General features: G+C 43.3%; 1 protein-coding gene across 1 annotated transcript in view; it reads left to right on the top strand.

Moving 5' to 3' along the window:
- Positions 1-24,715, top strand: part of LOC145358470 (SURP and G-patch domain-containing protein 2-like) — a 30,121-nt gene extending 5,406 nt beyond the window's left edge. The window contains exons 2-10 of the mRNA XM_080212550.1: positions 636-2,531; positions 3,034-3,319; positions 6,203-6,414; positions 8,694-8,817; positions 13,583-13,800; positions 15,225-15,283; positions 19,081-19,217; positions 20,390-20,516; positions 23,089-24,715. Of these exons, the coding sequence (XP_080068676.1) occupies positions 636-2,531; positions 3,034-3,319; positions 6,203-6,414; positions 8,694-8,817; positions 13,583-13,800; positions 15,225-15,283; positions 19,081-19,217; positions 20,390-20,516 (3,059 nt within the window). The 3' untranslated portion in view covers positions 23,089-24,715. The remainder of the gene's footprint in view (positions 1-635; positions 2,532-3,033; positions 3,320-6,202; positions 6,415-8,693; positions 8,818-13,582; positions 13,801-15,224; positions 15,284-19,080; positions 19,218-20,389; positions 20,517-23,088) is intronic.
- The last annotated feature ends 1,345 nt before the right edge of the window (positions 24,716-26,060 follow it).

Consider the following 26,060-nt stretch of genomic DNA (forward strand, 5'->3'; position numbering starts at 1 on the left):
GATAAATTAAGCCGCATTAATGTGTTGGACATGAAGCCACATGAACTTGCACCTCTGGATATAAATCTGCAAGGTGCTATCATTTGTGAGTAACAAAGGAGAAAATAGTTAGCTATGGAATTTGCACTGCTGAATTTGGTTCTAGGTGAGTGGACTACAAATGGCCAGCATATCTTGGCTAATATGATCCAATGTACCTTTGTCTAAAATTGGCTTTTTTCAAGCTGTTTTCCTCTACCTGAGCAAATGGGTTCATGTCAGGGCATTTCATACCTCCATTCACCATACATCCTCAAGCCTAGTGGACAAAAAAATGTGAGGCTCTCTCATTGTTTAATATCTTGAGGAGGACAATGCATGTCCCCATTGATAGGACAAATGTTTCCTGTTTTTCTTACTTGCATCTCTTGGATTATGTTGGATTTCCCAACAGCAGTTGGTCAGGTCCATTTTATGGTTTAAAACCCATCGTGTCTTTCCGATCTTTGTGGCGTTATCAGCATGCCCAAGTGATCTCTAATACATTAGCTTTTACATGAAATATAGATTACAACTTTTTAAAAACATTGTTTTAATTTTAATAAAAGAAAAGCTAAACACTTTTTTTCTTCCTTTTTCCCCCTCTACCATTGAAGAAATGCTCAACTATGCACCCAGGCGATACCCCAGGGAATCTTATGAAGAAAATACACAATATGATGGCCTACCCTATGATGACTATGAATCTCCATCTCACAGATCGGAGAGATGGAGGAATATGTCCAGTCAGGCAGAAATGTCTTCCGGAGATAATAGAAGATATTATGACGATTCTTCCTATTCTGCTTCAGCAAGAGAGAATTTCTTAGAGCATCACGAGAGAGATGGTCGTCATTCACAGTATAACGAACCTAGCGGGGATCGAGGGTTGTTTGGAAGGCAAGCAAACTCCAATGGCAGCCCTACCAGGAGAGGATCCGGAATGTACAGAAGATCAGTGAGCCCTGTTGAGTCTAGAGATCGATCAGGATCGTACAGAAGGCAAACAAACCCAAATGATTGGCAGTCTCGGAGTTCAGTTAATGACTCAAGAGGTTACCAATTCTATAGGAGATCCCAAAGTCCCAATGGTAGAGATGGTCAAAGTTTATACAATAGATCCCAAAATCCTGTTGATAATGCAGGACGTTCAGAATCTCACAGGCGATGCTGGAGCCCTGGTCATGAGCCCAGGGATCAAGGATCAAATTCAAGATCTAGGAGTCCTGTTAAGGCACCTGATGCAGAGTTATACAAGTTATTAAGTAATGTTATTGATAATGCTCGGCGTATGGCAGCTAGTAAGAATGATCCCTCACACGCATCCTGGAGAGACCCCTCAAGGGATTGCTCTCAAATGGATTCATCCATTTACCAGACCACTACACCCACAGAAGAGTTCCATTCAGCTGAGGATTATAACCCTCGCTTGAACCAGCATAGTTCCATTCATAAAAACACCGAAGCTTCCAGAAGAGGTCATCATAAAGTGCCTCCTAAAAATGCACGAGGGCCTTTGCTCAAGCGTCCAAAGGTTCAAGGGCGTCATGGCCTTTTAGGCAGAGCGCCTGGCCTCCTGGGGGCGGCGCCTGGCCTCCTAGGGGCAGCGCCTGGTCTCCTAGGGGCTGCACCTGGTCTCCTAGGGGCTGCACCTGGCCTCCTAGGAACAGCCCCAGCTGGTTTAGTGGGGTCTTCTGTGTCCAACATGCCAGTAACTACCTACAAAAATGTTTCTACAGACTCTTCTGCTCATTTGCATTCATTGGGGAATATATCTGCTCTAGGTAGTCAAATGGAACTGGGACAGCAGATAATAAAATGGGCTGGATTTCATAGTGTTGCTGCTGACCATTCCATAGAACAGAATTTTGATCCCAACACAGATACCTATTCTAAGGTAGCAACAGCCTTCCAGTGCTTGATGGCAAAGCAGCATCAGGATATCTGTGATTCCACAGTAACAGCACATTTAGGCCTCACATACCCTGTGATAGATAACTCTTTTGTGTCTCTGTTGATAAGGAAGAATGTCATTACGAGTAGGTTAGAGTTGGATGATATTATGCATAAAGAAGAATCTCTTTTGCAAGAGATACAGAGCAAGCTGCTGGAATGCATAGGTCCACTTCTTGCAGTAAGCAGTAACCATGAGCTGAGCTCTAAGTCACAAAGCTCACAGACCTCTGACAAACATGCCAGTGCGCTAGAGCAGGCGATCAGAGCTTGCCGCCAATCTATGGTGCTCATTGGGCAAATCTTTGCTTTTGTCAGCGAAGAAAGAAGGAAAAATTTGTTGCAGAACACCGGGCTGATCTCAGTGGCTCCAAAATACGATTATTTCATGAACCTGGAAAGCAATCAGCTGTTTGGGAACAAATACATAAATGAGCTGAAGAACCGAGTGGAGCAAATCTACCTTCCCCCGTTACATAGCCAGGTTTCTTGTTCCAGTAAGTTCATAACAAAAGCGGAGGAACAATCAAAGAATGATGCAACAATCAAGCCCTCAAAAAGTAAGCACTTAAATTAATTTCTGATAGTTTGTAATGTTTTAGAACAAATGCATTGTTTGAATTAAATTTGCGATTATAATATATTGCAGCTATTATTAAAAGTCTCAATTGCTAATATTTTGATTGTGCCATAATTGGAAGGTTAAGTATGACTTTATTAAAACTTCATTGATCAGACAACACTGTGAAGCCATTGATGACAATGATTGAGGCTTCATCCCTCTTTAGCCCAGGTGCTAGCCTGGCTGGTACCTGGTGCCTCTAGCAGTTGGCTACATCGATGCTTTTTCACCTGTCCAGGAGTGAGCCTTGCACCTGCTGTCTTAGGAGCAGAAACCTGAGTGCCTTGGCAAGGAGCAAAGTTTGCCTCCAACCAGAAGAAGCTTGGACATTTCCCTTCCAATTTCTATTGTCTTGTTTTGCTGTTTTGAGATTCCATTGTGACTTCCTATTAGCTCATCATTTTCCACAGAGATGGCTTGAAGTGTTGTGTTTTTTTAAGTTTCCCCTTTGGCAGATGCCAAAGTCAGCAAGCAGACCGAGAAAGGTTCCTCGACAGCAGACAGCAGCAATAGATCGAAGACGGACAAAGGCTCAACACCCACTGATGGCAGTGGCAAGAGCATGGGAGAGATAGATCCGCCATCAGCAGCTGGTGAAAGCATCCACCCCCCAGAAGACACAGAGGTCAAGACCATTATTGATAAACTGGCTATGTTTGTAGCAGAGAAGGGTGAAGCAGCAGAGAAAGCAGTCATCCAGTTCAAGAAAGAGGACCCCAAATATCGGTAAGGACAACTACAGAATGTAAGACGAAAGCAGAATACCACAGCCATTGGAAATCCACAAATAATGCTGAAAATACTCAGCAGGTGAAGCACCAGCTGTGGTAGAAAAACAGAATGAACATTTCAGATTGTGACCTATTATCAGAACAGTTCAAATGTTGAATGTTACCTCTTTCTCCACAGATGCTGGCTATTTCTAGTATTTTGTTCTGATTGATTATTGAATACAGGAAATAGCAGGTGTAAGCTGCATGGTCCCTTGCATCTGCTATTGTCATTCAGTAAGATCAGGCTGAACTTTGACATCACTTCACTTTCCTGCCCTACCCTTGTACGCATTGATTCTCTTAGTGCCCGAAGATTAATTGATCTGAATCTTGAAGAAATGCCATGAGTGGAGGTGCCAGTGTTGGACTGGGGTGAGCACACTAAGAAATCTCTCAGGTTAAAGTCCAACAGGTTTATTTGGAATCGTGAGCTTTCAGGGCACTGGTGCTTCATCAGGTGAGTGGAGGTAGATTCGCAAACACGGCATATATAGGCAAAAACACAATTGCAAGATAATTACAGATTGGGATGTGAAGAAAAGTTGGAATTAAAGAGAGAACCTGTGATTATTCCTCTCTTTCCAGTCACACTGTTTGTACCTGTAAAGACGTGCATTCCAATCTGTAATTATCTTGCAGTTGTGACTTTGCCTATACGTGTCGTGTTTGCGAATCTACCTCCACTCACCTGAAGGGCCAGTGCCCCAAAAGCTCGTGATTCCAAATAAACCTGTTGGACTTTAACCTGATGTTGTAAGACTTCTGATTGATGAAATGCAACCTAGCATCCATGGAGCCCCTGAGACAGAATTTCAAAGATTCAAAACCCTCTGAGACAAGGAATCGCATAAAGAAACTGACCACGTTATGTGGGCTAATTTGTCCAAAGCATTGCCCACTTTTAAAATGAAAAAATCAGAACCCTCTTAAAAGAAACTGTCTTGCTCATTTAATTCTTTCCAAGCTGGGCTACTCTACTCTGTCAGATAGAAATCATGCATTGAAAATACATTCTTATAGAATATTCTTCATGATTGAATAGCCGAATGACACCCACATTCGAGAAATATAACAGCTGTTTGGGCAAAGTCCTGGAGGTCTGTGGGTGCTCAGGAGATCTGCCACAATGAGAATTATTAGCAGTTTCAGAACGGGAAGATTGAATTAATGATGTTAGCTGTACTCTGGGTGTGGCATTGATTGATGTCTGCCCTCTCATCGAGTCATACGGTGCAGAAAAGATCCTTTAGCCCATCAGGTCTGCACCAAACAATAACTATACTAAAGTCATGCTAATCCCATTTTCCAGCACTTGTTCCATATCCTTGAATATTATGATATTTCAAGTGCTCATCCAAACATTTTTTAAAGGTTGCAAATTTTCTGGCCTCCACAACCTTCCAAGGGAAGTTCATTCCAAATTCTTAACACCCTCAGTGATTTTACTTTCTCTCAAATTCCCTCTGAATCTCCTGTCCCTCACCCTAAAACTATGCCCCTTCATGATTGATCCCTCAACCAAGGGAAACAGCTGCATGCTATTTACTCTGTCCATATCCCTCATAATCTTATACACCTCAATCTTGTCCCCCCTTAGCCTTCTCTGCTCTAAAGAAAACAATCCAAGTCTATCCAGTCTCTCCTTATCGCTGAAATGCTCCATTCCAGGCAACAACCTGTTGAATCTCCTCTGCACCCCCTCTAGTGCAATCGCATCCTTTCTATAGTGAGGTGACCAGAACTGTACACAGTACTTCAGCTGTGTAGCCTAACCAACATTCTGTACAGCTCCAGTACAACTTCCTTCCTCTTGTACTCTATGCTGTGACTAATAAAAGCAAGTGTCCCATATGCCTTCTAACTACCCTATTCACCTGCTCTGCTACCTTCAGGGATCTGTGAATAAGTACCCCAAGATCCATCTGTTCCTTTGAGTTTTCTAGTGTCCTACCATTCATTAAATACTTGTTACTACTTCCAAAGTTTATCACTTCACACTTATCATCTGCCACTGCTCTGCCCATCTGACCAACCCATCTATATCTTCCTGTAACTTATGACCTTCTTCATTATCAAGCTTGGTGTCATCTACAAACTTGCTTATCATTCTCCCCACACTATCATCTATATCATTCAACTATTTAACAAATAATAAGGGACCGACACTGAAGCTTGTGATATGCCACTGAAGACCAGCCTCCAGTCATTCAAGCAACCTTCTGCCACCACCTTTTGTGTCCTATTACTAAGCTAGTTGCTGATCCATCTCACTAAGTTCCTCTGAATTCCATGTGCTTTAATCTTTTCAATCAGTCTCCCATGTGGGACATTATCAAAATATTTGCTAAACTCCATGTAAACTACATCAACCGCACTTCCCTCATCTATACACACACTTTTTTGAAAAATGCTATCAAATTTGTTAGGCATAACCTCCCTCTGATAAACCCACGTCTTTCCAAGTGAGGATTAATTCTCTGTTTCAGAATTTTCTCCAATAGTTTCCCTACCACTGGCAATCTATAATTTATCTCTAATACCCTTGAAAAGCGGAACTACATTAGCCATCTTCCAGTCCTCTGGCATTTCCCCCGTGGCCAGAGAGGAATTAAAAATTTGCATCAGAGCCTCTGCGATTTCTTGCCTTGCTTCTGATGCAGTTTGTCCAGGCCTGAGGATTTGTCCATTTTTAAACCTGTCAAAGCCTGCAATACCTCCCCACTTTCTATGTCAAACTGCTCTTGATTCTAGACAATGCCTGGCCCAGGAGATGGTGAGGAAAGTAGAAAGGAGTGACCTGTTGACTGACGTTTGTTAAAACATGTTTATTTTAAAGGTTTTTGCTTAACACGAAAAGTGACGAATACAGGTATTACAAGCATAAAGTGGCACAGTTCTCTAGAGAAATCATCTGCCAATCAAGTAAGCCCAGTGATGCTAAAAACCAAGAGTCAGGGAGCAAAACATCCACAGACGAAACACCAAGTGCACTCCAAAAAGAGTTCCTGATGAAAGTTGAGAGTTCAAAAACTTGTCCAACTACAGAAGGTAGGGAAAGCATAACTGTTGTAAGAGAAGTGTTAATCAGACTTTTGTTGAACCTGTGAAAAAAAAAGACTTACGTTTATTTAGCAAGTACAGTCATTGTTGTAATATGGGAAAGGTGGCAGCTAATTGTGCAGAGTAAACTCCCACAAAGAGCAATATGATATTGACCAGATAATCTTTTTTTTAGTGAAGAATATTGTTAGGACACTACAGGGAACGCCCTATTCTTTTCCAAGTAGTACCCTGGGATCTTTTGCATTCCACCCAAGAGGAGACAGAGCTTCAGTTTAATGTCTCATCTCTCCCAGTACTGAACTGAAATATCAGCCTTGAACTTTGTGCTCTTAATCTTTTGAACCCACAACCTTTTGATTCAAAGACGAGAATACTAATCACTTGAAATCACAGCTAACACAGCATTGTGTTATACTATATTGATTTGTCTTTACATTGTAGTAATGTTTGATGATAGATCCCTTGAAGGACCATGAGGTGTTTTACTATGTTAAAAGCATTGTACGAATTCAAGTTATTGCTGTTGGCCATTAGTTTTTGCCTGTTATTTTTGGTACCTGTTGGTACTTTATTTCTAGTTAAAAAAGCCAATTCAGATTGAGTCCAGTCATGGTCTCCACATGAGGGACGAACCCAATCCAAGCTGACAAGATATTGCATCCCATCTTAGCTCGATCAAACCTGATCCAAGCTGATAGGATGAGACATTGCACCCCATCCTGGGCTCGATCTAACACTTCGCCTGAGCTAAAAGACTGAGATGGCTTTGAAAAATTTCAGCAGGTAAAGCCTCATTGGCTACCCTGATCCTTTACTCTAACCTAGCTTAGGCAAACCACCATCGCAGGATTCAGCACACCCCCAGTGCAATCCCCTACCTGATCATGGTTTCACCCCTGCCAGGTCATCAAATCAATTAAACTCCGCTGGCGTATTGAGCCCGTACTGACCTGCAGCAAGAGTAGGCTTAATCTCCTAATTAAAAGGTCGATTATTGCACAGTGATTATCTATTTAATCAGTTGATTATAATTGCAGAACAAAATGAGGGAGAATAAGTTTTCTGTAAAGGCAGGATATTGGTACCAAATCAAATACATAATTATAATTTGCTACCTGGTGGGAGTGAAACTACCTACAAAGATAAAGTAGAATCATCATACTGCTGCATCGGTAAAAGAGCTCATTTAGTGAGAAAACCAAAGCTATCGATTAGGAATAAGTCAATTCTATTCTTATTATTGAAGTTGTATTAAAACAATGATATAATGATATACAATGGTGCAGATTATTATGTAGCAGCAGTAAAGACACTTGCCTGTTTGCAAATGTTTGGGTTTGTAATTTTCTAAGAAGCTAAGCTCAGAATTTAATCAGCAAGGAGATGTTGCAAGTACTGACTGTTAAGTGTAGGCATAAGCACTGCTACATATGCTGTATGCTTAATAAATCTTTAATATCTATGTTTAATAATCATATTGTTCTGAGAAATAAATTATAAATAAGAACCCTGTTCTCTAATGCTGACATTACAGAACTGTAGGTTGTAGTCTTTGTTTACCATTGTCTACACTCTCCAGAAAGTGCTGGGGTACAGTTCCTGTAAAGTTATATGATATCTGTGACCTTACTCTGTGACCATTCTTTGTGTATTAGCTTAAACGGTGAATGCCAACAGGGTGATAAACTGAAAGGCATTTCATGACCAAGACTAATTCACTCTCTGCCTTCTGCCCATTTGTGGGCAGCACCATAGCACAGTGGTTAGCACTGCTGCTTCACAGCTCCAGGGACCTAGGTTCGATTCCTGGCTTGGGTCACTGTCTGTGTGGAGTTTGCACATTCTCCTCGTGTCTGCATGGGTTGCCTCCCACAGTCCAAAGATGTGCGGGTAAGGTTGATTGGCCATGCTATATTGACCGTAGATGCATAGGTTAAAGAGGATTTGTGGGTGAATATGTACGGATTGGGGGTAGGGCCTAGGTGGGATTGTGGTTGGTGCAGACTCCATGGGCCGAAGGGCCTCTTTCTGTACTGTAGGGATTCTATGATTCTATGCAGAGTTTGGATTAATGGCCCAGAACGTTTGTGTCTACTTACCTATTTTTGATTTGGGGTAAAATCGGCTAAGGCCTGGGAGTCGGTTGGCTTTCCTTAGTGAGCGAGGGGATCAATGATGAGTTAGCTGAGGAACTACAGTGAGAATCAACAGCAGGTTGCTGTATCTGAGTGATTTGTCCTTTCTGGAACTTGTTTTTCTTGCAGTTGACCCTCTCAGTGATGCAAAGACGAGAACCACTGTAGAGAAACTGGCCAAGTTTGTGGCTGAATGTGGCCCAGAGCTGGAAGAGATTGCCATTGAAAACAATCGGGATAATCCAACCTTCTGGTAAGGGCACAGAGACTGACTGCTTGCTAGCATGTCAGGGATGTAAGGGTCCCAGGTTTCTTTCCTGCAGATCCCAAGAGTGCTTTGGATCGGTTAATCCCACAGTTAATGTTTACTGTTTCCTGGATCAGTTACACTATTTGGGAAGAGGAGATGGTGGCAAGGGGCGCTGTATTTTGTTTGCTCCTATCACACAAGCAGATCAAACGACCGGCCAACTAATTCTTCAAAGTGGGATTTACTCTGTTTTTTATCTGGAATCCCTTTGGGACATCCTGAAGTTGTGAAAAATGGTTAACAAATGTTAGATTCATTTTTGATTTGGGTCAGAGTGAATGATTGTAATGTAAGGCCTTTGACAAGTACTACATGGTAGATTGTTGCATAAGGTTAAATCTCATGGGATCCAGGATGCGGTATCTAAATGGATACAAAACTGACTTTTGACAGAAGCCGGAGGGTGGCCGTAGAGAGTTGTTTTTCAAGCTGGAGATCTGTGACCAGCGTCTGCCTCCATGATCACTACTGGGCCCACTGTTATTTGTTGTTTATATTAACAATTTGGATGAGAATATAGGGGACATGGTTAGTCAGTTTGCAGATGACATCAAGATTGGTGGCATGGTGGACAGTGAGAAAGCTTATCTCCAATTGCAGCGGGATCTTGGATCATTTGGGCCAGTGGGCTGACAAATGGCAGATGGAATTTAATTTAGACAAATGCAAGGTGATGCATTTTGGTAGATTGAACCAGGGCAGGACTTACTCAGTTAATGGTAGGGCATTGGGGAGAGTTACAGAACAAAGAGATCTAGGGGTACATGTTCATAGCTCCTTGAAAGTGGACTCACAGGTGGGCAGAATGGTGAAGAAGACATTCGGCATGCTTGGTTTCATCAGTCAGAACATTGAATACAGGAGTTGGGGCGTCTTGTTAAAGTTGTACAGGCTATTGGTAAGGTCACACTTGGAATACTATGTGCAATTCTGGTCACCCTATTATAGAAAGGATATTATTAAACTGGAAAGAGTGCAGAAAAGATCTAGGATGCTATAGGGACTTGGTGGATTGAGTTATAAGGAAAGGCTGAGTAGACTGGTACTTTTTTCTTTGGAGTGTAGGAGGCTGACGGGTGATCTTATAGAGGTCTACAAAATAATGAGGGGCAAAGACGAGGTAGAAAGTCAATACCTTTTCCCCAAGGTAGGGAAGTCTAAAACTAGGAGGCATGGGTTTAAGGTGAGAGGGGAGAGATACAAAAGTGTCCAGAGGGGCAATTTTTTCTCTAAGGTGGGTGGTGAGTGTCTGGAACAAGCTGCCAGAGGTGTTAGAGGCGGGTACAATTTTATCTTTTAAAAAGCATTTGGATAGTTACATGGGTATGATGGGTATAGAGGGGTGTGGACCAAATGCAGCAATTGGGATTAGGGGTTTTAAAAAAAAGGCGGCATGGACATGTTGGGCCGAAGGGCCTGTTTCCATGCTGTAAACCTCTTATGACTATGACACTCCCCCAAAATAGATCAGAGAGGGGTACTCTGTTTAGAGAAAATATATATATGTATACAAAATACTTGCATTCATAATTGTGGGAAGTTCCAAAGCACTTTACAGGCAACAAACCATTCTTGTAATGTAATTACTGCTGTAATGTATGAAATGGTGTGGCAACCATTGGCACAACGAGGTCCCAAAAACAGCAATGTGGTGCCTAGCCATAGTAACACCGGCAAGTTTCTGCTCCCCGGACCTAGAATACCTGACACTAAAATGCTACCCCTACTACCTTCGTGGGAGTTCACCTCCATTATCCTGATGGCAGTTTACATCCCACCCCATGCATACATGAAGACCCTGCTAGACAAAATATGCACCACTCCAAATAGCCTTAAGACGAAACAGCCTGAGGCCTTGTTCATCATGGCCAGGGACTTCAATCATGCAAAACATAACAGGCTACAAGATGAAGGCATGTAAAATTGCCAGCTCCAAAGCAACCCTCCCTGATGAGCTCAACGCAGTCTATGTCCGTTTTGAGCAAGAGGTCTGCACAAGCACACCCTCCACCCTGGAAGCCTTGGATGAGCCTGTATCTGAGATCACCATTGCAGATGTTCGAGCGGCCTTCTCGAAAGACAACACACAGAAAGCAACTGGCCTGGATGACCCCTCAAATCCTGTGCAGACCAGCCAGCGGGGATATTCACAGACGTCTTCAACCCCTTTTTACAACAATCTGAGGTCTCTATCTGTTTCAAGAAGACGACCATCATCTGGGTACTGAATAAAAGCCAGGCAGCATGCCTTAATGACTATCAGCCAGTGGCTCTGACATCCATCATGAAGTGCTTCAAAACGCTAGTCATGGCACGAATCAATTCTAGCCTCCCGGACTGCTTGGATCCACTACAGTTTGTCTACCACCACAACAGGTCCACAGCAGACACCGTCTCCCTGGCCCTGCATGCAACCCTGGAACACATAGATAACACATGTCAAATTCCTATTTATTGATTACAGCTCAACCTTCAACACCTCAACACTCAACATTCCAACAAAACCTATCTCCAAACTCCATGTCCTGAGCCTCGGCCTCCTCCTCTGCGACTGGATCCTAAGCTTCCTAATCCACGGACCACAATCAGTAAGAATAAGCAACAACACCTTCTCCACGATCATCATCAACGTCGATGCCCTACTAGGCTGTGTCCTTAGTCTCCTACTATGCTCCTTTACGTATCTATGACTCTCCAACTTGATCTTCAAGTTTGCTGATGACACCACCATAGAGGGTCGAATCTCAAACAATGACAAGACAGAGTACAGGAATGAGATAGAGAATCTGGTGAACTGGTGTGGTAGCAATCATCTGTCCCTCAATGTCAGCAAAACACATTGTACCGTAGGGTGGCATGGTGGGACAGTGGTCAGCACTGTTGCCTCTCAGTGCCAAGGACCGGATTCGATTCCCGGCTTGGGTCTCTGTCAGTGTGGAGTTTGCACGTTCTCCCCTTGTCTACGTGGGTTTCCTCCGGGTGCTCCGGTTTCCTCCCACAGTCTGAAAGACCTGCTGCTTAGGTGCACTGACCCGAACAGGTGCTGGAGTGTGACGACTAGGGGAATTTCACAATAACTTCATTGCAGTGTTATTGCAAGCCTTATTTGTGACTAATAAGTAAACTTTATTTTACTAGCAAAGGAGATTGTCATTGACTTCAGGAAGCATAATGGACTTCATGCTCCTGTACACATCAACGGGGATGAAGTAGAAATGGTTGAAAGCTTCAAATTTTTTGGTGTCCAGATCACCAACAAATTGTCCTGCCCCCCCATGTTGACATTATAGTTAAGAAAGCCCATCAATGCCTCTACTTTCTCGGAAGGCTAAGGAAATTTGGCATGCCAGCTAGAAAGCATCCTTTCTGGTTGTATCACAGCATAGTATGGCTCCTGCTCTATCCAAGACTGCAAGAAACTACAAAAGGTCATGAATATATCCCAATCTATCATGCAAACCAGCCTCCCATCCATTTGTTGTCGTCTACACTTCCCAGTACCTCGGCAATGCAGCCAGCATAATTAAGGACTCCATGCACCTCAGACATTCTCTCTTCCACCTTCTGCCAGGAAAAAGATAGAAAATTCTGAGGTCACGCACCAACCAACACACGAACAGCTTCTTCCCTGCTGCATTCAGACATTTGAATACGCAGACCTTGCATTAAGTTGATCTGTCTCTACACTCTAGCTATGACTAACACTACGTTCTTAAGTCTGCCATTTCTTTCTCTGAATGGAATGCTTTTTCTGTATAGCATGCAAGAAACAATACTTTTCACTGTATACTAATACATGTGACAATAAAAAATCAAATCAAATGACCAAATGATCCATTTTTAAGCTATTGTTTTTATTCATTCATGGGACACGGGTGTTGCTGGCTAGCCAGCATTTATTGCCCTTCCCTTGTTATCCTTGAGAAGATGCTGGTGAGCTGCCTTCATGAATCACTGATACAACTGAGGGGCTTGCTAAGCCATTTCATGGTGCATTTTAGAGTCAACCACACTGCTGTGGCTCTGGAGTCACATATACGCCAGACCAAATAAGGACAGCAGATTTCCTTCCCTAAAGGACATTAGTGAACCAGGTGGGTTTTTCTGACGAGGGTTTTATGGTCATCAGTAGAGTCTTAATTCCAGATATTTTTCATTGAATTCAAATTCCATCAGCTGCCATGGCGGGATTTGAACCCGGGTCCCCAGAGCATGAGCTGAGTTTCTGGATTAATAGTCTCGCAATAATACCACTAAACCATTGCCTCCCCATCGTTACAGATGCCATCTTTCCGGTGAAACGTTAAACCGAGGCCCTTTTTGTCTTTATGTGACCATTAAATGTTCTATGGCCAAACTTCAGAAGAACAGCATAGAGGTTCTCCCCAGTATCGTGAGCAATATTTATCCCTCAACCAATATCACTAAAGCAAATGAACTGGACATTATCTCATTGTTGATTGGGGGATCTTGTTATGTGCAAATTGGCTGCTGAGTCTCCTACACCACAACAGGTGACAATTTCATAGGTTGTGAAGCACTTTGGCACATCCTGAGCTTCAGATAGGTATGATGCATTGCTGTCCTCCCACAATGAGCATTTGAGTGCACAATGACTGCAGTTTTTCACCACCTCCTGCTCCTAAACAGATCTGTATTTGTGAGGACGGTTAATCACAGTGGTTCCCTTTTTTTTGCCTCTTTGCAGGTTTCTCTACGATGAAACCAGTTCCTACTACAAATATTACAAGGAGAAGGTGAAGGAATACATTGGAATGGCAGAGAAATCCGATAGTGCCACAGATCCTGCGCAGGAGTCGGCATCCTCAGCACGTACAGTTCTTCCCAGAAAACGGAAGGGGCTGACACTGAAAGTGGGCATGCTGCCACCCAAAAAACTCCGCCCAAAGTCAACCTCATCACCAGGTATGCAGTGACAAAGTGAAGCTAAACCTGTTCCGTTTCATGAGAGATGTATAGATGGTTACTCCACCTGCCTCTTATTATCTTCCTTAATAGAGGGGCTCTGTCCATCACAGGTGGATATTAATTAGAAAATTATGAAATTAAGCTGTAGTGTGACGTATTGGCTTTTATCTCACAATTGATCTCTTTAGTTTTTTTGCAAGTTCCCAGCTCAGACCCACAGCCTTTCATAGCAAGAATGAAAAATTCTGGGAAAGTTGCTAACAATTGCTGAGTCTTAGACTCCACATGGTTGCACTGAAGTGTTAGCCTCAGTTATGCTGACAAATCCTGGAATAGAAGTTTGAAACAACCACCTCTGGCCCAGATACATTAATATTACCCAAGTCAAATTGTCACACCAAAGCTGATCCAAATGTATTTAGGGTTTGAATGAACAAAGAAAATTACAGCACAGGAATAGGCCCTTCAGCCTTCCAAGCCTGCACCGACCATGCTGCCTTACTGAACTAAAACCCCAAAAAATGGAGGCCCCTCAAATGTTTATTCACCAAATAGTGTTGGCACTTCAATGTACTTGCTGCCCATTTAAGTCTGCAAGCAGCAACAATCCCTTACTCTTATTGAAGTTGATTCACCAAAAGTTATATCTGCTTGGCAAGTGTGAAGCCCAGAGATTTAATAATGAAACCTCTGTGATCTGGACCACATCTCATGTCTTTTGTATCTTTGTTTCCTCAATCTCCCCAAAGACGCCAGTTTTGCACGAAACAAAGTGATGCTTGGTGTGAATCATTAAAAAGCTTCGTAACAGTTTGGTGACTGTATAGAGGAACGCGTACAACCAGATTCACTTAAAATAGTTTACAAGACTTCATTTCATGGAATGTTATCAAAGTAATGAATGCATTATGCTATTTGCCCTGTAGTAGATTCATTGCTTTTGACAGTTTAGCCTCTTGTGCATTCTATCCTACATTTAAGAACCTGCTCTTTTTGCTGTCCTGCTCCTTGTGCAATGTCTTATTTAAAGGATTTTTCTCTGTCTGCCTCAAAAGACGGTGGATCTTCCAGTCCCTTCTCTCAGACAGACAGATTAAAAGTTTTCCAGCACATTGGTGAGAGATGTTTACTGATAACTTAATAGTCATTGTGGCATCTTTATGATAAACAACTTGTGATTAGTATGTTTAACCAGTCTAACCTGCATTCCTTTAATACAACTGTCCTGAGAAAATTATCCCTTCTGAATTGAGCCCAAAACTTAAAAGCATTTTTTAAATAATTTGCATCTTCAACCTCTGAAAAATTATCCAAAAAATAAAATAATAATCAGAAATGTGACTTGTCATTATGGCTGCATTGCTGTTGTTGATTTTTCAGTGGCTTATGAAATCACTAATAAATGTATGCTGTTATTTCAGTACGAGAGCTGAAGAGAATCGGCTATGACAAGCCAACTTACAAACCGAAGAAAAAGACGGTAAGATTAGGAACTATCATGTAGTTTAACGTTAAGTTAACTTATTTATTAGTGTCACAAGTAAGGGTTACATTAACACTGCCATGAAGTTAGTGTAAAAATCCCTGAGTCGCCACACTCCGGTGTCTGTTTGGGTACTCTGAAGGAGAATTTAGCATGGCCAATGCACCTAACCAGCACATCTTTCAGACTGTGGGAGGAAACTGGAGCCCTTGGAGGAAACCCACGCAGACACAGGGAGAATGTGCAACACAGCACTGGGGTCATTTCCACTGCTACTTACCCTTCCTAATTATCAGTCCTGTTCCAACCAGATATTCATTCTGCTGCTTGATTAAACAACATCATTTCATATATTAGTAGTTGTTTTCTCTGGGCATCCATTCTATGCGTCACCGTTAGTGTGCATATTTAAATTCCTGCTGGTTAAATGCAGGCAAATAGTTTTTTAAAAGTTCCCATTTTTCTCCAAAATTCAGCCATGTCTGAGTAGGCAGCATGCTGTTGCCTCTGAAGGCCACACACTCTAGCCCCATTCCAGAGATTTGAGCCCCATAATTCGGCAATCACAGTGCTGTACGTTTGAAGGTGCTGTTTTTCAGTTGAGACATTAAACCAAGGCCTTGTCTGCCCCCTTGTACTGCAAAAGATCCCACAGCCGATTTTTTTGAAGAAAAGAGCAGAGGAGTTCTCTGTAGTATATTAATATTGGTCATTGATCTATTGGCGGGTCTGAGTCAACAACTCCACAGTAAAAAGTCTGACAACACCAGGTTTTAGTCCAACCTATTTATTTGATAATATACTCACAAGCTTTCGGGGTTAGCCCCTTCGTCAGGTGAATGGAGAGTTCTGGCCTCAGACAGAGCATATAAAGCACAGACAGTTTAGAGATTACTGATTAGAATGCAAATCCTTACACCTAACCTGCTGTTCAAGACCTGAAGTGGCTGATAATGTGAGTGGAAGGAGCACTGATCACAGTTTAAAGAGATGTGTATTGTCTCCAGACAGTACAGTAAGTGAGGTTTTGCAAACCCAGGCAAGTCACGGGGGTTACAGATAGTGCGACCTGAACCCAAGATTCCTGTTGAGACCGTCCTCATGTGTGCGGAACTTGGCTATCAGTCTCTGTTCAGCGACTCTGCGCTGTCGTGTGTCGTGAAGGCCACCTTGGAGAATGCTTACCCGAAGGTCAGAGGCTGAATGCCCGTGACCACTGAAGTGTTCGCCAACAGGAAGGGAACAGTCTTGCCTGGTGACTGTTGAGCGATGTTCATTCATCCGTTGTCGTAGCGTCTGCGTGGTCTCCCCAATGTACCATGCTTCGGGACATCCTTTCTTGCAACGTATCAGGTAGACAATGTTGGCCGAGTTGCAAGAGTATTTACCATGTACCTGGTGGATGGTATTCTCACGTGTGATGATAGTATCCATGTCGATGATCCGGCATGTCTTGCAGAGGTTGCTGTGGCAGGGTTGTGTGGTATTGTGGTCACTGTTCTCCTGAAGGCTGGGTAGTTTGCTGCGAACAATGGTCTGTCTGAGGTTGTGTGGTTGTCTGAAAGCAAGAAGTGGGGGTGTGGGGATAGCCCTGGCAAGATGTTCGTCTTCATCAATGATATGTTGAAGACTCCGGAGAAGATGTCGTAGCTTCTCCGCTCCGGGGAAGTACTGGACGACGAAGGGTACTCTGTCCACTGTGTCCTGTGTTTGCCTTCTGAGGAGATCGGTGCGGTTTTTCGCTGTGGCGCATCGGAACTGCCGATCTATGAGTCGAGCACCATATCCTGTTCTTATGAGGGCATCTTTCAGGGTCTGGAGGTGTCTGTCACGATCCTCCTCATCTGAGCAAATCCTGTGTATACGGAGGGCTTGTCCATAGGGAATGGCTTCTTTAACATGTTTAGGGTGGAAACTGGAGAAGTGGAGCATTGTGAGATTGTCTGTGGGCTTGCGGTACAGTGAGGTGCTGAGGTGACCGTCCTTAATGGAGATGCGTGTGTCCAAGAATGCAACTGATTCTGGGGAATAGTCCATGGTGGTGGGGTGGAATTTGTTGATATCATCATATAGTTGTTTCAGTGATTGTTCACCATGAGGCCAGAGGAAGAAAATGTCATCGATGTATCTAGTGTACAGCATCGGTTGAAGGTCAACAACTCCACACCAGAGGCTTGAGCCCATAGTCCAAGCTGACATTCGGAGTACTGTACTCGGAATTCTAGGTATCCTGATCCATATGCATCCCTCAACCAACGTGACCAATAATAGAAGGAAGGCAATGGTCTAGTGGTATTATTGCAAGATATTAACTCAGAAACTCAGCTAACGTTCTGGGGACCCCAGGTTCAAATCCCGCCATGGCAGCTGGTGGAATTTGAATTTGATAAAAAAAAATCTGGAATTAAGAATCTGCTGATGACCATGAAATCATTGTCGATCGTTGGAAAAACCCATCTGATTCTCTAATGTGCTTTAGGGAAAGAATTCTGCTATCCTTACTTAGGCTGGCTTACATGTGGCTCCAGAGCCATAGCAATGTGGGTGACTCTCAACTGCCCTCCAAGGGCAACAAGGGATGGGCCATAAATGTTGGGCACAGCCAACGACATACGTGTCCCATGAATGAGTAGAAAAAAATAATCTGGTCATCGTATTGCTGTTGGTAGGATCTTGCTGTGTCTAGATTTGTTGCCATCTTTCCCTATGTTTCAACAGTGTCTATACTTCAAAAAGTACTTCAGTGATTGGAAAGTGCTTTGTGATATCCTAGGATGCCAAAAGGCCATATAAAAATCCAAGTTTTCCCTCTTTTGACAGGTGCTCAGTCTTATGGGTGCATTTCCTCTGGAGTCAGGCATCCTCCAGTAGTCACCCACTGACTGTCCTTCGTAACTAAGCATCAGAGCCAAGCCTGATTCTGCCCTTGCCTGAGTCACTGGATGGTGGCCAGGGGAGCACAGGCCCTTTGATCCTCCCAGATGAGGAAACCTGAGAGAGCATACCACTCCACAGAGATTGTGGCGGGGTCAGTGGCATAATCTCACTGAATCAGTAACCCAGAGGCCCAGCATAACACTCTGGGGACATGGGTTCAAATCCCACCACAGCCACTATTTAAATTCAATTCATAAAACCCAAAATATAAAAACTAGTCTTAGTGATGGTGACCTTGATTATTGTAAAAACTCGCCTGGTTCTCTAAAGTCCTTTGGGGAGGAAATCTGCCATCTTTACTTGTTCTGGCCTTCATGTAACTTCAGACCCACAGCAATCTGGTTAGCTCTTAATTGCATTCTGAAATGGCCTAGCCAGCCACTCAAATGAAGGGTAATTAATGATGGGCAACAAATGCTGCCTTTGCCAGCCACACTATTATTCCATGAAATAACTAAGATATCAGCTAACTCAGCACAGCCCAGAGACCAAACCACAAACATATGCACAGGAGTAAGCCATTCAGTCCCTCGAGCCTTTTCCATTCAATGAGATCATGGCTGATCTGTGGCCTAACTCCATATATCTGCTTTTGGTCCATATCCCTTAATATCTTTGCTGAACAAAAATTTATCTACCTCAGATTTAAATTAGCAATTGATCTCCAAATCAGTTGTGGAAGAGAATCCCAAACCCTTCTGTCCCTTTGTGTGTATCAGTGCTTCCTCACAGCTCTCTTGAAAGACTCAGGTTTGAGTCAAATAGTTTCTTTACTCCACTGGCCCACTGACACTGGTTAAATCGATCCACTCTTGAGAATATAAAAGGTTTAATCTGATTAAATGTTTCTCTTTCAGAAAAGTGAGGATATAAATTACACTAAGAACAGGTTGGCGGTGGACAACGTTGGGTACAAGATGCTGCAAAGGATGGGCTGGAAGGATGGAGAGGGGCTAGGCTTGGAGAAACAGGGCATCAGAGACCCTATCAACAGGTACGAAACAGCTCGGAGAGGGATTGGGCTGGATTGGATAACAGCTCTTTCATGGTTGGTCCAAGTTTCAAACCCAGACAAAACTCCTGGCATGCAGCGTTGTCTCTCTTTTAGCCCTAAGGAACCCAGCACAATCATCACTCTTGTTAATGAGATCAAAATATTTGTTGTCATTCAGTGCCTCTCTGTGAAATAGGAGCCTAGTATCTTGCACTTCAGTAATGCATGATGGAAGACAACAACAAACACTGGAGCTGTGAAATCACCCTGCAATTTGAATTGTGTAACACTGGGTGCAATACTGGGTTAAGTATCTGTCACTGTATAACATGGGGTACAGTACTGGTGGGGATAGGTCTGTCACTGTGTAACACTGGGTACAGTACTGGTGGGGACGGGTCTGTCACTGTATAACACTGGGTACTGTTCTGATGGGGATAGGTCTCACTGTAACACTTGGGTACAGCACTGGTGGGGATGGGTCTGTCACTATATAACACTGGGATATAGTACTGGTGGGGACAGGTCTGTCGCTGTATAACACTGGAGTACTGTTCTGGTGGGGACAGATCTGTCACTGTATAACACTAGGGTATGGTGCTGGTGAGGATGGGCCTGTCACTATAAACTGCGGTACATCACTGGTGGGGATGGGTCTGTCACTATAACACTGGGGTACAGAACTGGTGGGTAAACAGGTCTGTCACTGTAACACTGGGATACAGTACTAGTGGGGTTGGGTCTGTCACTGCATAACACTGGGGTATGGTGCTGGTGAGGACGGGTCTCACTATAACACTGGGGTACAGCACTGGTGGGGATGGTTCTGTCACTATAACACTGGGCTACAGTACTGATGGTTATACAGGTCTGTCACTGTATAACCCTGGGGTACAGTACTGGTGGGGACGGGTCTGTCACTGTATAACACTGGGATACAGTACTGTGGGGATGGGTTTGTCACTGTATAACACTGGGGTACAGTACTGGTGGGCATAGCTCTGTCTCTGAATGGTACCAGCGGAAGCAACATAAAAGAATATATTCAGCATCTTGCACCTTAATCTACATTAGCTCCAATGTTTTTTTTCTTGGTGCATTGGTATCAATATACTAATTAAACCATGTAATATACCTGCACATCTCACAGAGTAAAACTCTCTCCTCCATAGGGGTGTTACATCGACAGACAGGTCTGGGCTAGGAGTTGCAGAAATGGAAGAGACGGATAATGAGTTTGCAACTTTCCGTAAACGGATGATGGTGGCGTTCAGAACCAAGCTGCTGTCTAAATCCTAGGTAGATATGTCATACACTCGCAGAGCTGACCTCCTGTAACTTGTTTACATGCTGAAAAACATCTGAGGTTTGTTCGTGGGAACTTGAGAGGTTCAGAATGACTTGTATTTATCAAACTGATCACAGTTCTTCAAAAAGTTCCCAGTGCTTGATATACGATCATTTACATTAAATGTATAGCACAGCACACACACTCAGATGGAGGTGTAGTAATAATGTTACTGGATTAGTAATCCAGAGACCCAGGCTAATGCTCTGCAGACATGGGTTCAATTCCCACCACAGCAGCTGGTAGAATTTAAATTTAATAAATCTGGAATATAAAGCTAGTTTCAGTAATGATGACCATGAGAACGATCATCGATTGTTATAAAAACCCACCTGGTTCATGAATGTCCTTTTGGGGAGGAAATCTGCTTTGCTTACTTGGTCTCCATGTGACTCCAGACTCTCAGCACTGTGGTTGACTCTTAACTGCCCTCTGCAAAAATTGAAAGAAACAGGCCAATGGCTTCACCACTGATGTCAGATCAGCCTTCTCAAATGTCAACTTCTGAAAGCAACTGGCCTGAAGGGTGTACTCGGACGAGCACTCAGATCCTGTGCGGATCAGCTGGCGGGGGTATTCACAGTAAGAAGTCTCACAACAGCAGGGTATTCACAGACACATTTAACTGCTCTTTACACCAATCTGATGTCTCTATCTGTTTCGAGAGGACAACCGTCATTGCTGTACCAAAGAAAAGCCAGGCAGTGTGCCTTCATGACTATCACTCGGTGGCTCTGACATTCCTCATGGTTAATCATGGCATGAATCAATTCTGCCCTCCCAGTTTGCTGGGTCCACTACAATTCACCTGACACCACAACAGATCCATTGCAGACGGCATCTCCCTGGCCATAGACACAATTCTGGACATCTGGATAAAAAGACACTGAAGTCAGATTCTTATTCATAAACTACAGCTCAGCCTTCAATACCATTATTCCTACAAAACCCATTTCCAAACTCTGTGGCCTAGGGCTCAGTTCCTCTCTCTGTGACTGAATCCTAGACTTCCTAATCCACAGACCGCAATCAGTAAGGATAGGCAACAACACCTCCATGATCATCTTCAGCACCAGTGCCCTAGAAGGCTTTGTCCTCAGCCCCTAACTATAACTCCTCATACATCTATGAATATATGGCCAAAGTACTTTCCAATTCGATTTTCAAGTTTGTTGATGACACCACTGTACTGGGTCGGATCTCAAACAATGATGAGACGGAGTACAGGAAAGAGAGAATCTGGTGAACTGGTGTGACGACAATAATCTCTCCATCAGTGTATAAAATGAAGGAGATAGTTATCGACTTCAGGGAACGTAGTGGAGAACGTGCCGCTGTCTACATCAATGGCGATGAAGTGAAAATGATTGAGAGCTTTGAGTTTCTAGATATCTAGATCACCAGCAACCTGTCTTGGTCCCTCCATGCCGATGCTATAGTTAAGAAAGGCCACCTCTACTTTATCAGGAGGCTAAGGAAATTTGGCATGCTATGACTCTTCAATTTTTACAGATGCACCATAGAAAGCATCCTTTCTGGTTGTATCACAGCTTGGTATGGCTCTTGCTCTGTCCAAGACCACAATAAACAACAAAGGATCATGAATGAAACCCAATCCATCTACACTTTCTGCAGCCTTGGAAAAGCAGCCAGCATAATCAAGGACTCCACGCACACCGGACATATTCTCTTCCACCTTCCTTTGGGAGAAAGATACAAAAGTTTGAGGTCATGTACCAGCCAACTCAAGAACACCTTCTTCCCTGCTGCCATCAGATTTTTGAATGGACCTACCTCGCATTAAGTTGATCTTTCTCTACATCCTAGCTACCTCTCCTTTCCTTCTCTATAATGATATTCTTTGTATAGTGTGCAAGAGACAATACTTTTCAATGTATACCAACACATGTGACAATAAATCACATCAAATGCTCCACATGGGTCCGCTCTCAACCCTTGTCACCTAGTCCTGTCAACAGAACTTTTTATTCATTTCCCCCTCACATTTTCCTTTTAAATATGCCTGTTTGCTTCAGCTACTCTCTGTGAGAGTGAGTTCCACATTCACTCTCTGGGTAAAGAGTTTTCTTGTGCATTATCTATTCGATTGATTAGTAGTTGTAGTGACTATTGTGAAGAAGTTAGTCTAACCTAGTGTTTGTCCCTTGGACTGAGAAGAGGAAAACCATAACAGAGTTCCCATTCCCGACCACTTTCCCAGCAATTCACTGCATGAAGGTATACTTGTGTATGGATGTCAGGTGAGCACAGGATCAAGCTGAGCTGCAATGTTCTGTATGTTTGTGTAGTCTGCCAACTAGTCACTGGGTGAGACACTGGGGGCAGGTAATTCTTCCCAGAGGGACCTGTTACCCTAGTGAGAGCACCTTCAGGAGAGGTAGGGATCTGCACCTCACTGAGAGTCAGCAGCTTCAGGGCAAGAGGACAACAAACTGGGGTGGGTTGGGATGTGGAATTGATAAATTCACAGGCAATAATTCCGTTTGATTATTTTTGTTTCAGATTAATGTTGGGCTGATGATGCTGGGAGTTGCTGGAAAATGGAGGATGGTCTTCATGGCACAAGCTGAGAGAATTTGAGGCCACAGGAAGTGAAGTGACCTGAAAATGCAAAATATTTAAAATGGAATCTATCCAGAGGGCTGAATATATGATGGAGCCCATTATACCGAGCGACTTGCTGTACCTAGTAACCTAGTAATTCACTCTACTTGGTAACTCACTGTACGTGGTATCCTCACCACAACACAACAACATCCAGTGCTCCGATTGGATATTTCAAGTTATCCAATCATTCAGCTGGAAGCAAATGTTAGTGTGTCTGGTTGGCTAACCCAGGTGTATACACTTTGCCCTTTTAATGTCAGAGGATGAATCGTCATAGGAAATGTATAATGCACTTGCTTTAATTTTTTTTTTACGATGTGTCTTAACAGATTCTCCATTTTAGATGTTATTGTTTTTTTATAGACTAGTCAGGCTGCCTCTGTCCCCATTACCCAGTGTTTTCTCTCTCTGTACAATCCAATTTCAGGTATATTTTGCTGTCGCACGCCCTGGTCTTAGGTAAGTATTTGTCTCGACCACACAGAAGTTGACGGTTGCATTTTCAGTGAGTTGCAGGTGGAGTGTGGGCATCTACCCAAACATCCAGATGGAGGCACAGCAAGCTTTCAGGCTGCAAGTGGGGACTCTTCCTTGCTCCTTGATGTTCGGTATACTGCAGCCAGTCATAACCAAACCAAGTATTAACATAGTGACAGTCTACATCACTTATTTTTATTTGTGGGCAGAGTCTCACAACACCACAGGCAAAATGCAGAATGAAGAACACGGAAAGGAAATTATTCCATTGTTTAAATAGCCAGAAGAAGCAGTATCAAGTGCAGGATCTTACAGAGGATAACAGACTGTTGATATTCACACCACAGGGACAGATTTGTGGTGAAACTGTAAACAGATTTATAGAACGTACATTTAGAGGCTCGCCACAGGTTATAGTCGCACCTTCACAATGCCAACAATTCCCCAAGATAGCGTTGACCTTCAAATTGTACTGGCCCCATTGCCATAAGGTGCGTCAACATCCTATTGGCACAGACATGAGGGTGCTTCAAGCACCGAGGGTGTACGGTGGGGATAGAGAGGGATTTAACCACAAGCATAGCTTTATGGTTTTGGTCAGATAGGAATGGACAAGAGGTGACAGTTCTAGACTGAATATGCATCAAGAATCTGGTAGGGAGACAAGTGGCCCAAATGAAAAATTCTTATAGAGCTATGAGTTGTAAAAAGTATTGTAGCGAAAGTGCTTGTTCAGATTCCTGTGTTCTGTGCCGTTCTCCTTACTTAGATACCGTGTTTGTCATGTTATTTATATCAATAGTCAAACATTGTGAGATTTTGCTGAATTCTTTACTCTTGCTTTTACTTGGTCACCGTGCATGCAGTACATAGCGTGGTGGCACCATTCACCACTGGCCTCACCTACCCTCCACAACTGTACTAAAGATGCCAGCTGAACACTGTCACTTTTGGTAGTCAATGAGTTAAAGAGAGTGATGGTTTCTTACAAATGAGAATTTATAATCTGGATATACTGAAATAAAATAACGCGTGTGTGCATCAACCTGTCTCACTGACGCACTTTGTAATCTGATGAATTCATTCTACAGGTGTTCTGTGCAAAAACAAACAGCAGTGAGATGAAGGAGCAGTCACTTGATGTTGTAGGTTGTTGACCTAGCCATTGGGAGTGCTCCCTGCTCACTGTGATGTTTATAATCCATCCGAACTCTGGAACATGCAGATGGGACCTCAGTGTGACGTACCATGAGCTAGACAATCCATCAACTGTGCAACAGCCCCTCAGTAAAGCACTGGATTAAGTTGTTTGCATCCCTGGAGTGGAGCTTCAACACAGAACCAGGGAAGAAGCTCCAGTTGAAGGGTTGGGGGAAGGCAGCTGAGGAGTTTGATGTTCAGATTTAGCTAACTCTTTTCTCATCATAGAATCCCTACATTGCAGAAAGAGGCTATAGTCAGTCCATTGAATGCAACTTATCCCCAAAACCTCATGTTTTAACCCTGCTCATCCCCTGACACTAAGGTGCAATTTAGCATGACCAATCAACCTAACCTGCACATCTTTGGAGTGTGGAAGGAAACAGGAGTATCCGGAAGAAACCCACATAGACGTGAGGGTGAACGTGCAAACTCCACACGGACAGTGACCCAAGGCCAGAATTAATCCTGGATTCCTGGCGCTGTGAGGCAGTAGGGCTAATCAAAATCACAGTGGAGAATGTGGGTCATCTTGCAATTAGGAGGTTGGAGTGAGAAGATTGAGCCGGGAAGTCACGTCTGCGCAGAAAATGAGAGTACTTCATAATGTGGAACTGAACAGACTGAGAGTTGAAAGCTTAATGTGTGAACATTAATAATTAAATATTGAAGGTCACACTGTTTTATTTTGGTGATCGACATTGCAGTCAGTAACTGAAGGCCAGCCACCCCACCCTTCCCATGCCTTCAACATCTCATTCCCCACAAACTTTCACTCAGGTAACCATAAGACACAAGTAGAATTAGGCCACTCGGCCCTTGGGGTCTGCTCTGCCATTCAATCATGCCTGATATTTTCCTCATTCACATTCTCCTTTTCCCCATAACCCCGATCCCCTTATTAATCAAGAACCTATCTATCTCTGTCTTAAAGCCAGTCAATGAAGTGGCCTCTGCAGCCTTCTGTGGCCAACAGTTCCACAGATTCACCACTCTGGCTGAAGGAATTCGTCCTCATCTCTGTTTTAAAGGACCGTCCATTTAGCCTGAGGTTGTGCCCTCTGGTACTAGTTTTTCCTACTAGTGGAAACATCCTCTCCACGTCCACTCTATCCAGGTGTCGCAGTATCCTGTAAGTTTCAACAAGATCTCCCCCTCACCCTTCTAAACTCCAATGAGTTCAGACCCAG

The sequence above is a fragment of the Carcharhinus amblyrhynchos genome, chromosome 26 (assembly GCF_965287045.1).
Source record: "Carcharhinus amblyrhynchos chromosome 26, sCarAmb.v2.hapA, whole genome shotgun sequence".
Taxonomy (NCBI): Eukaryota; Metazoa; Chordata; class Chondrichthyes; order Carcharhiniformes; family Carcharhinidae; genus Carcharhinus; species Carcharhinus amblyrhynchos.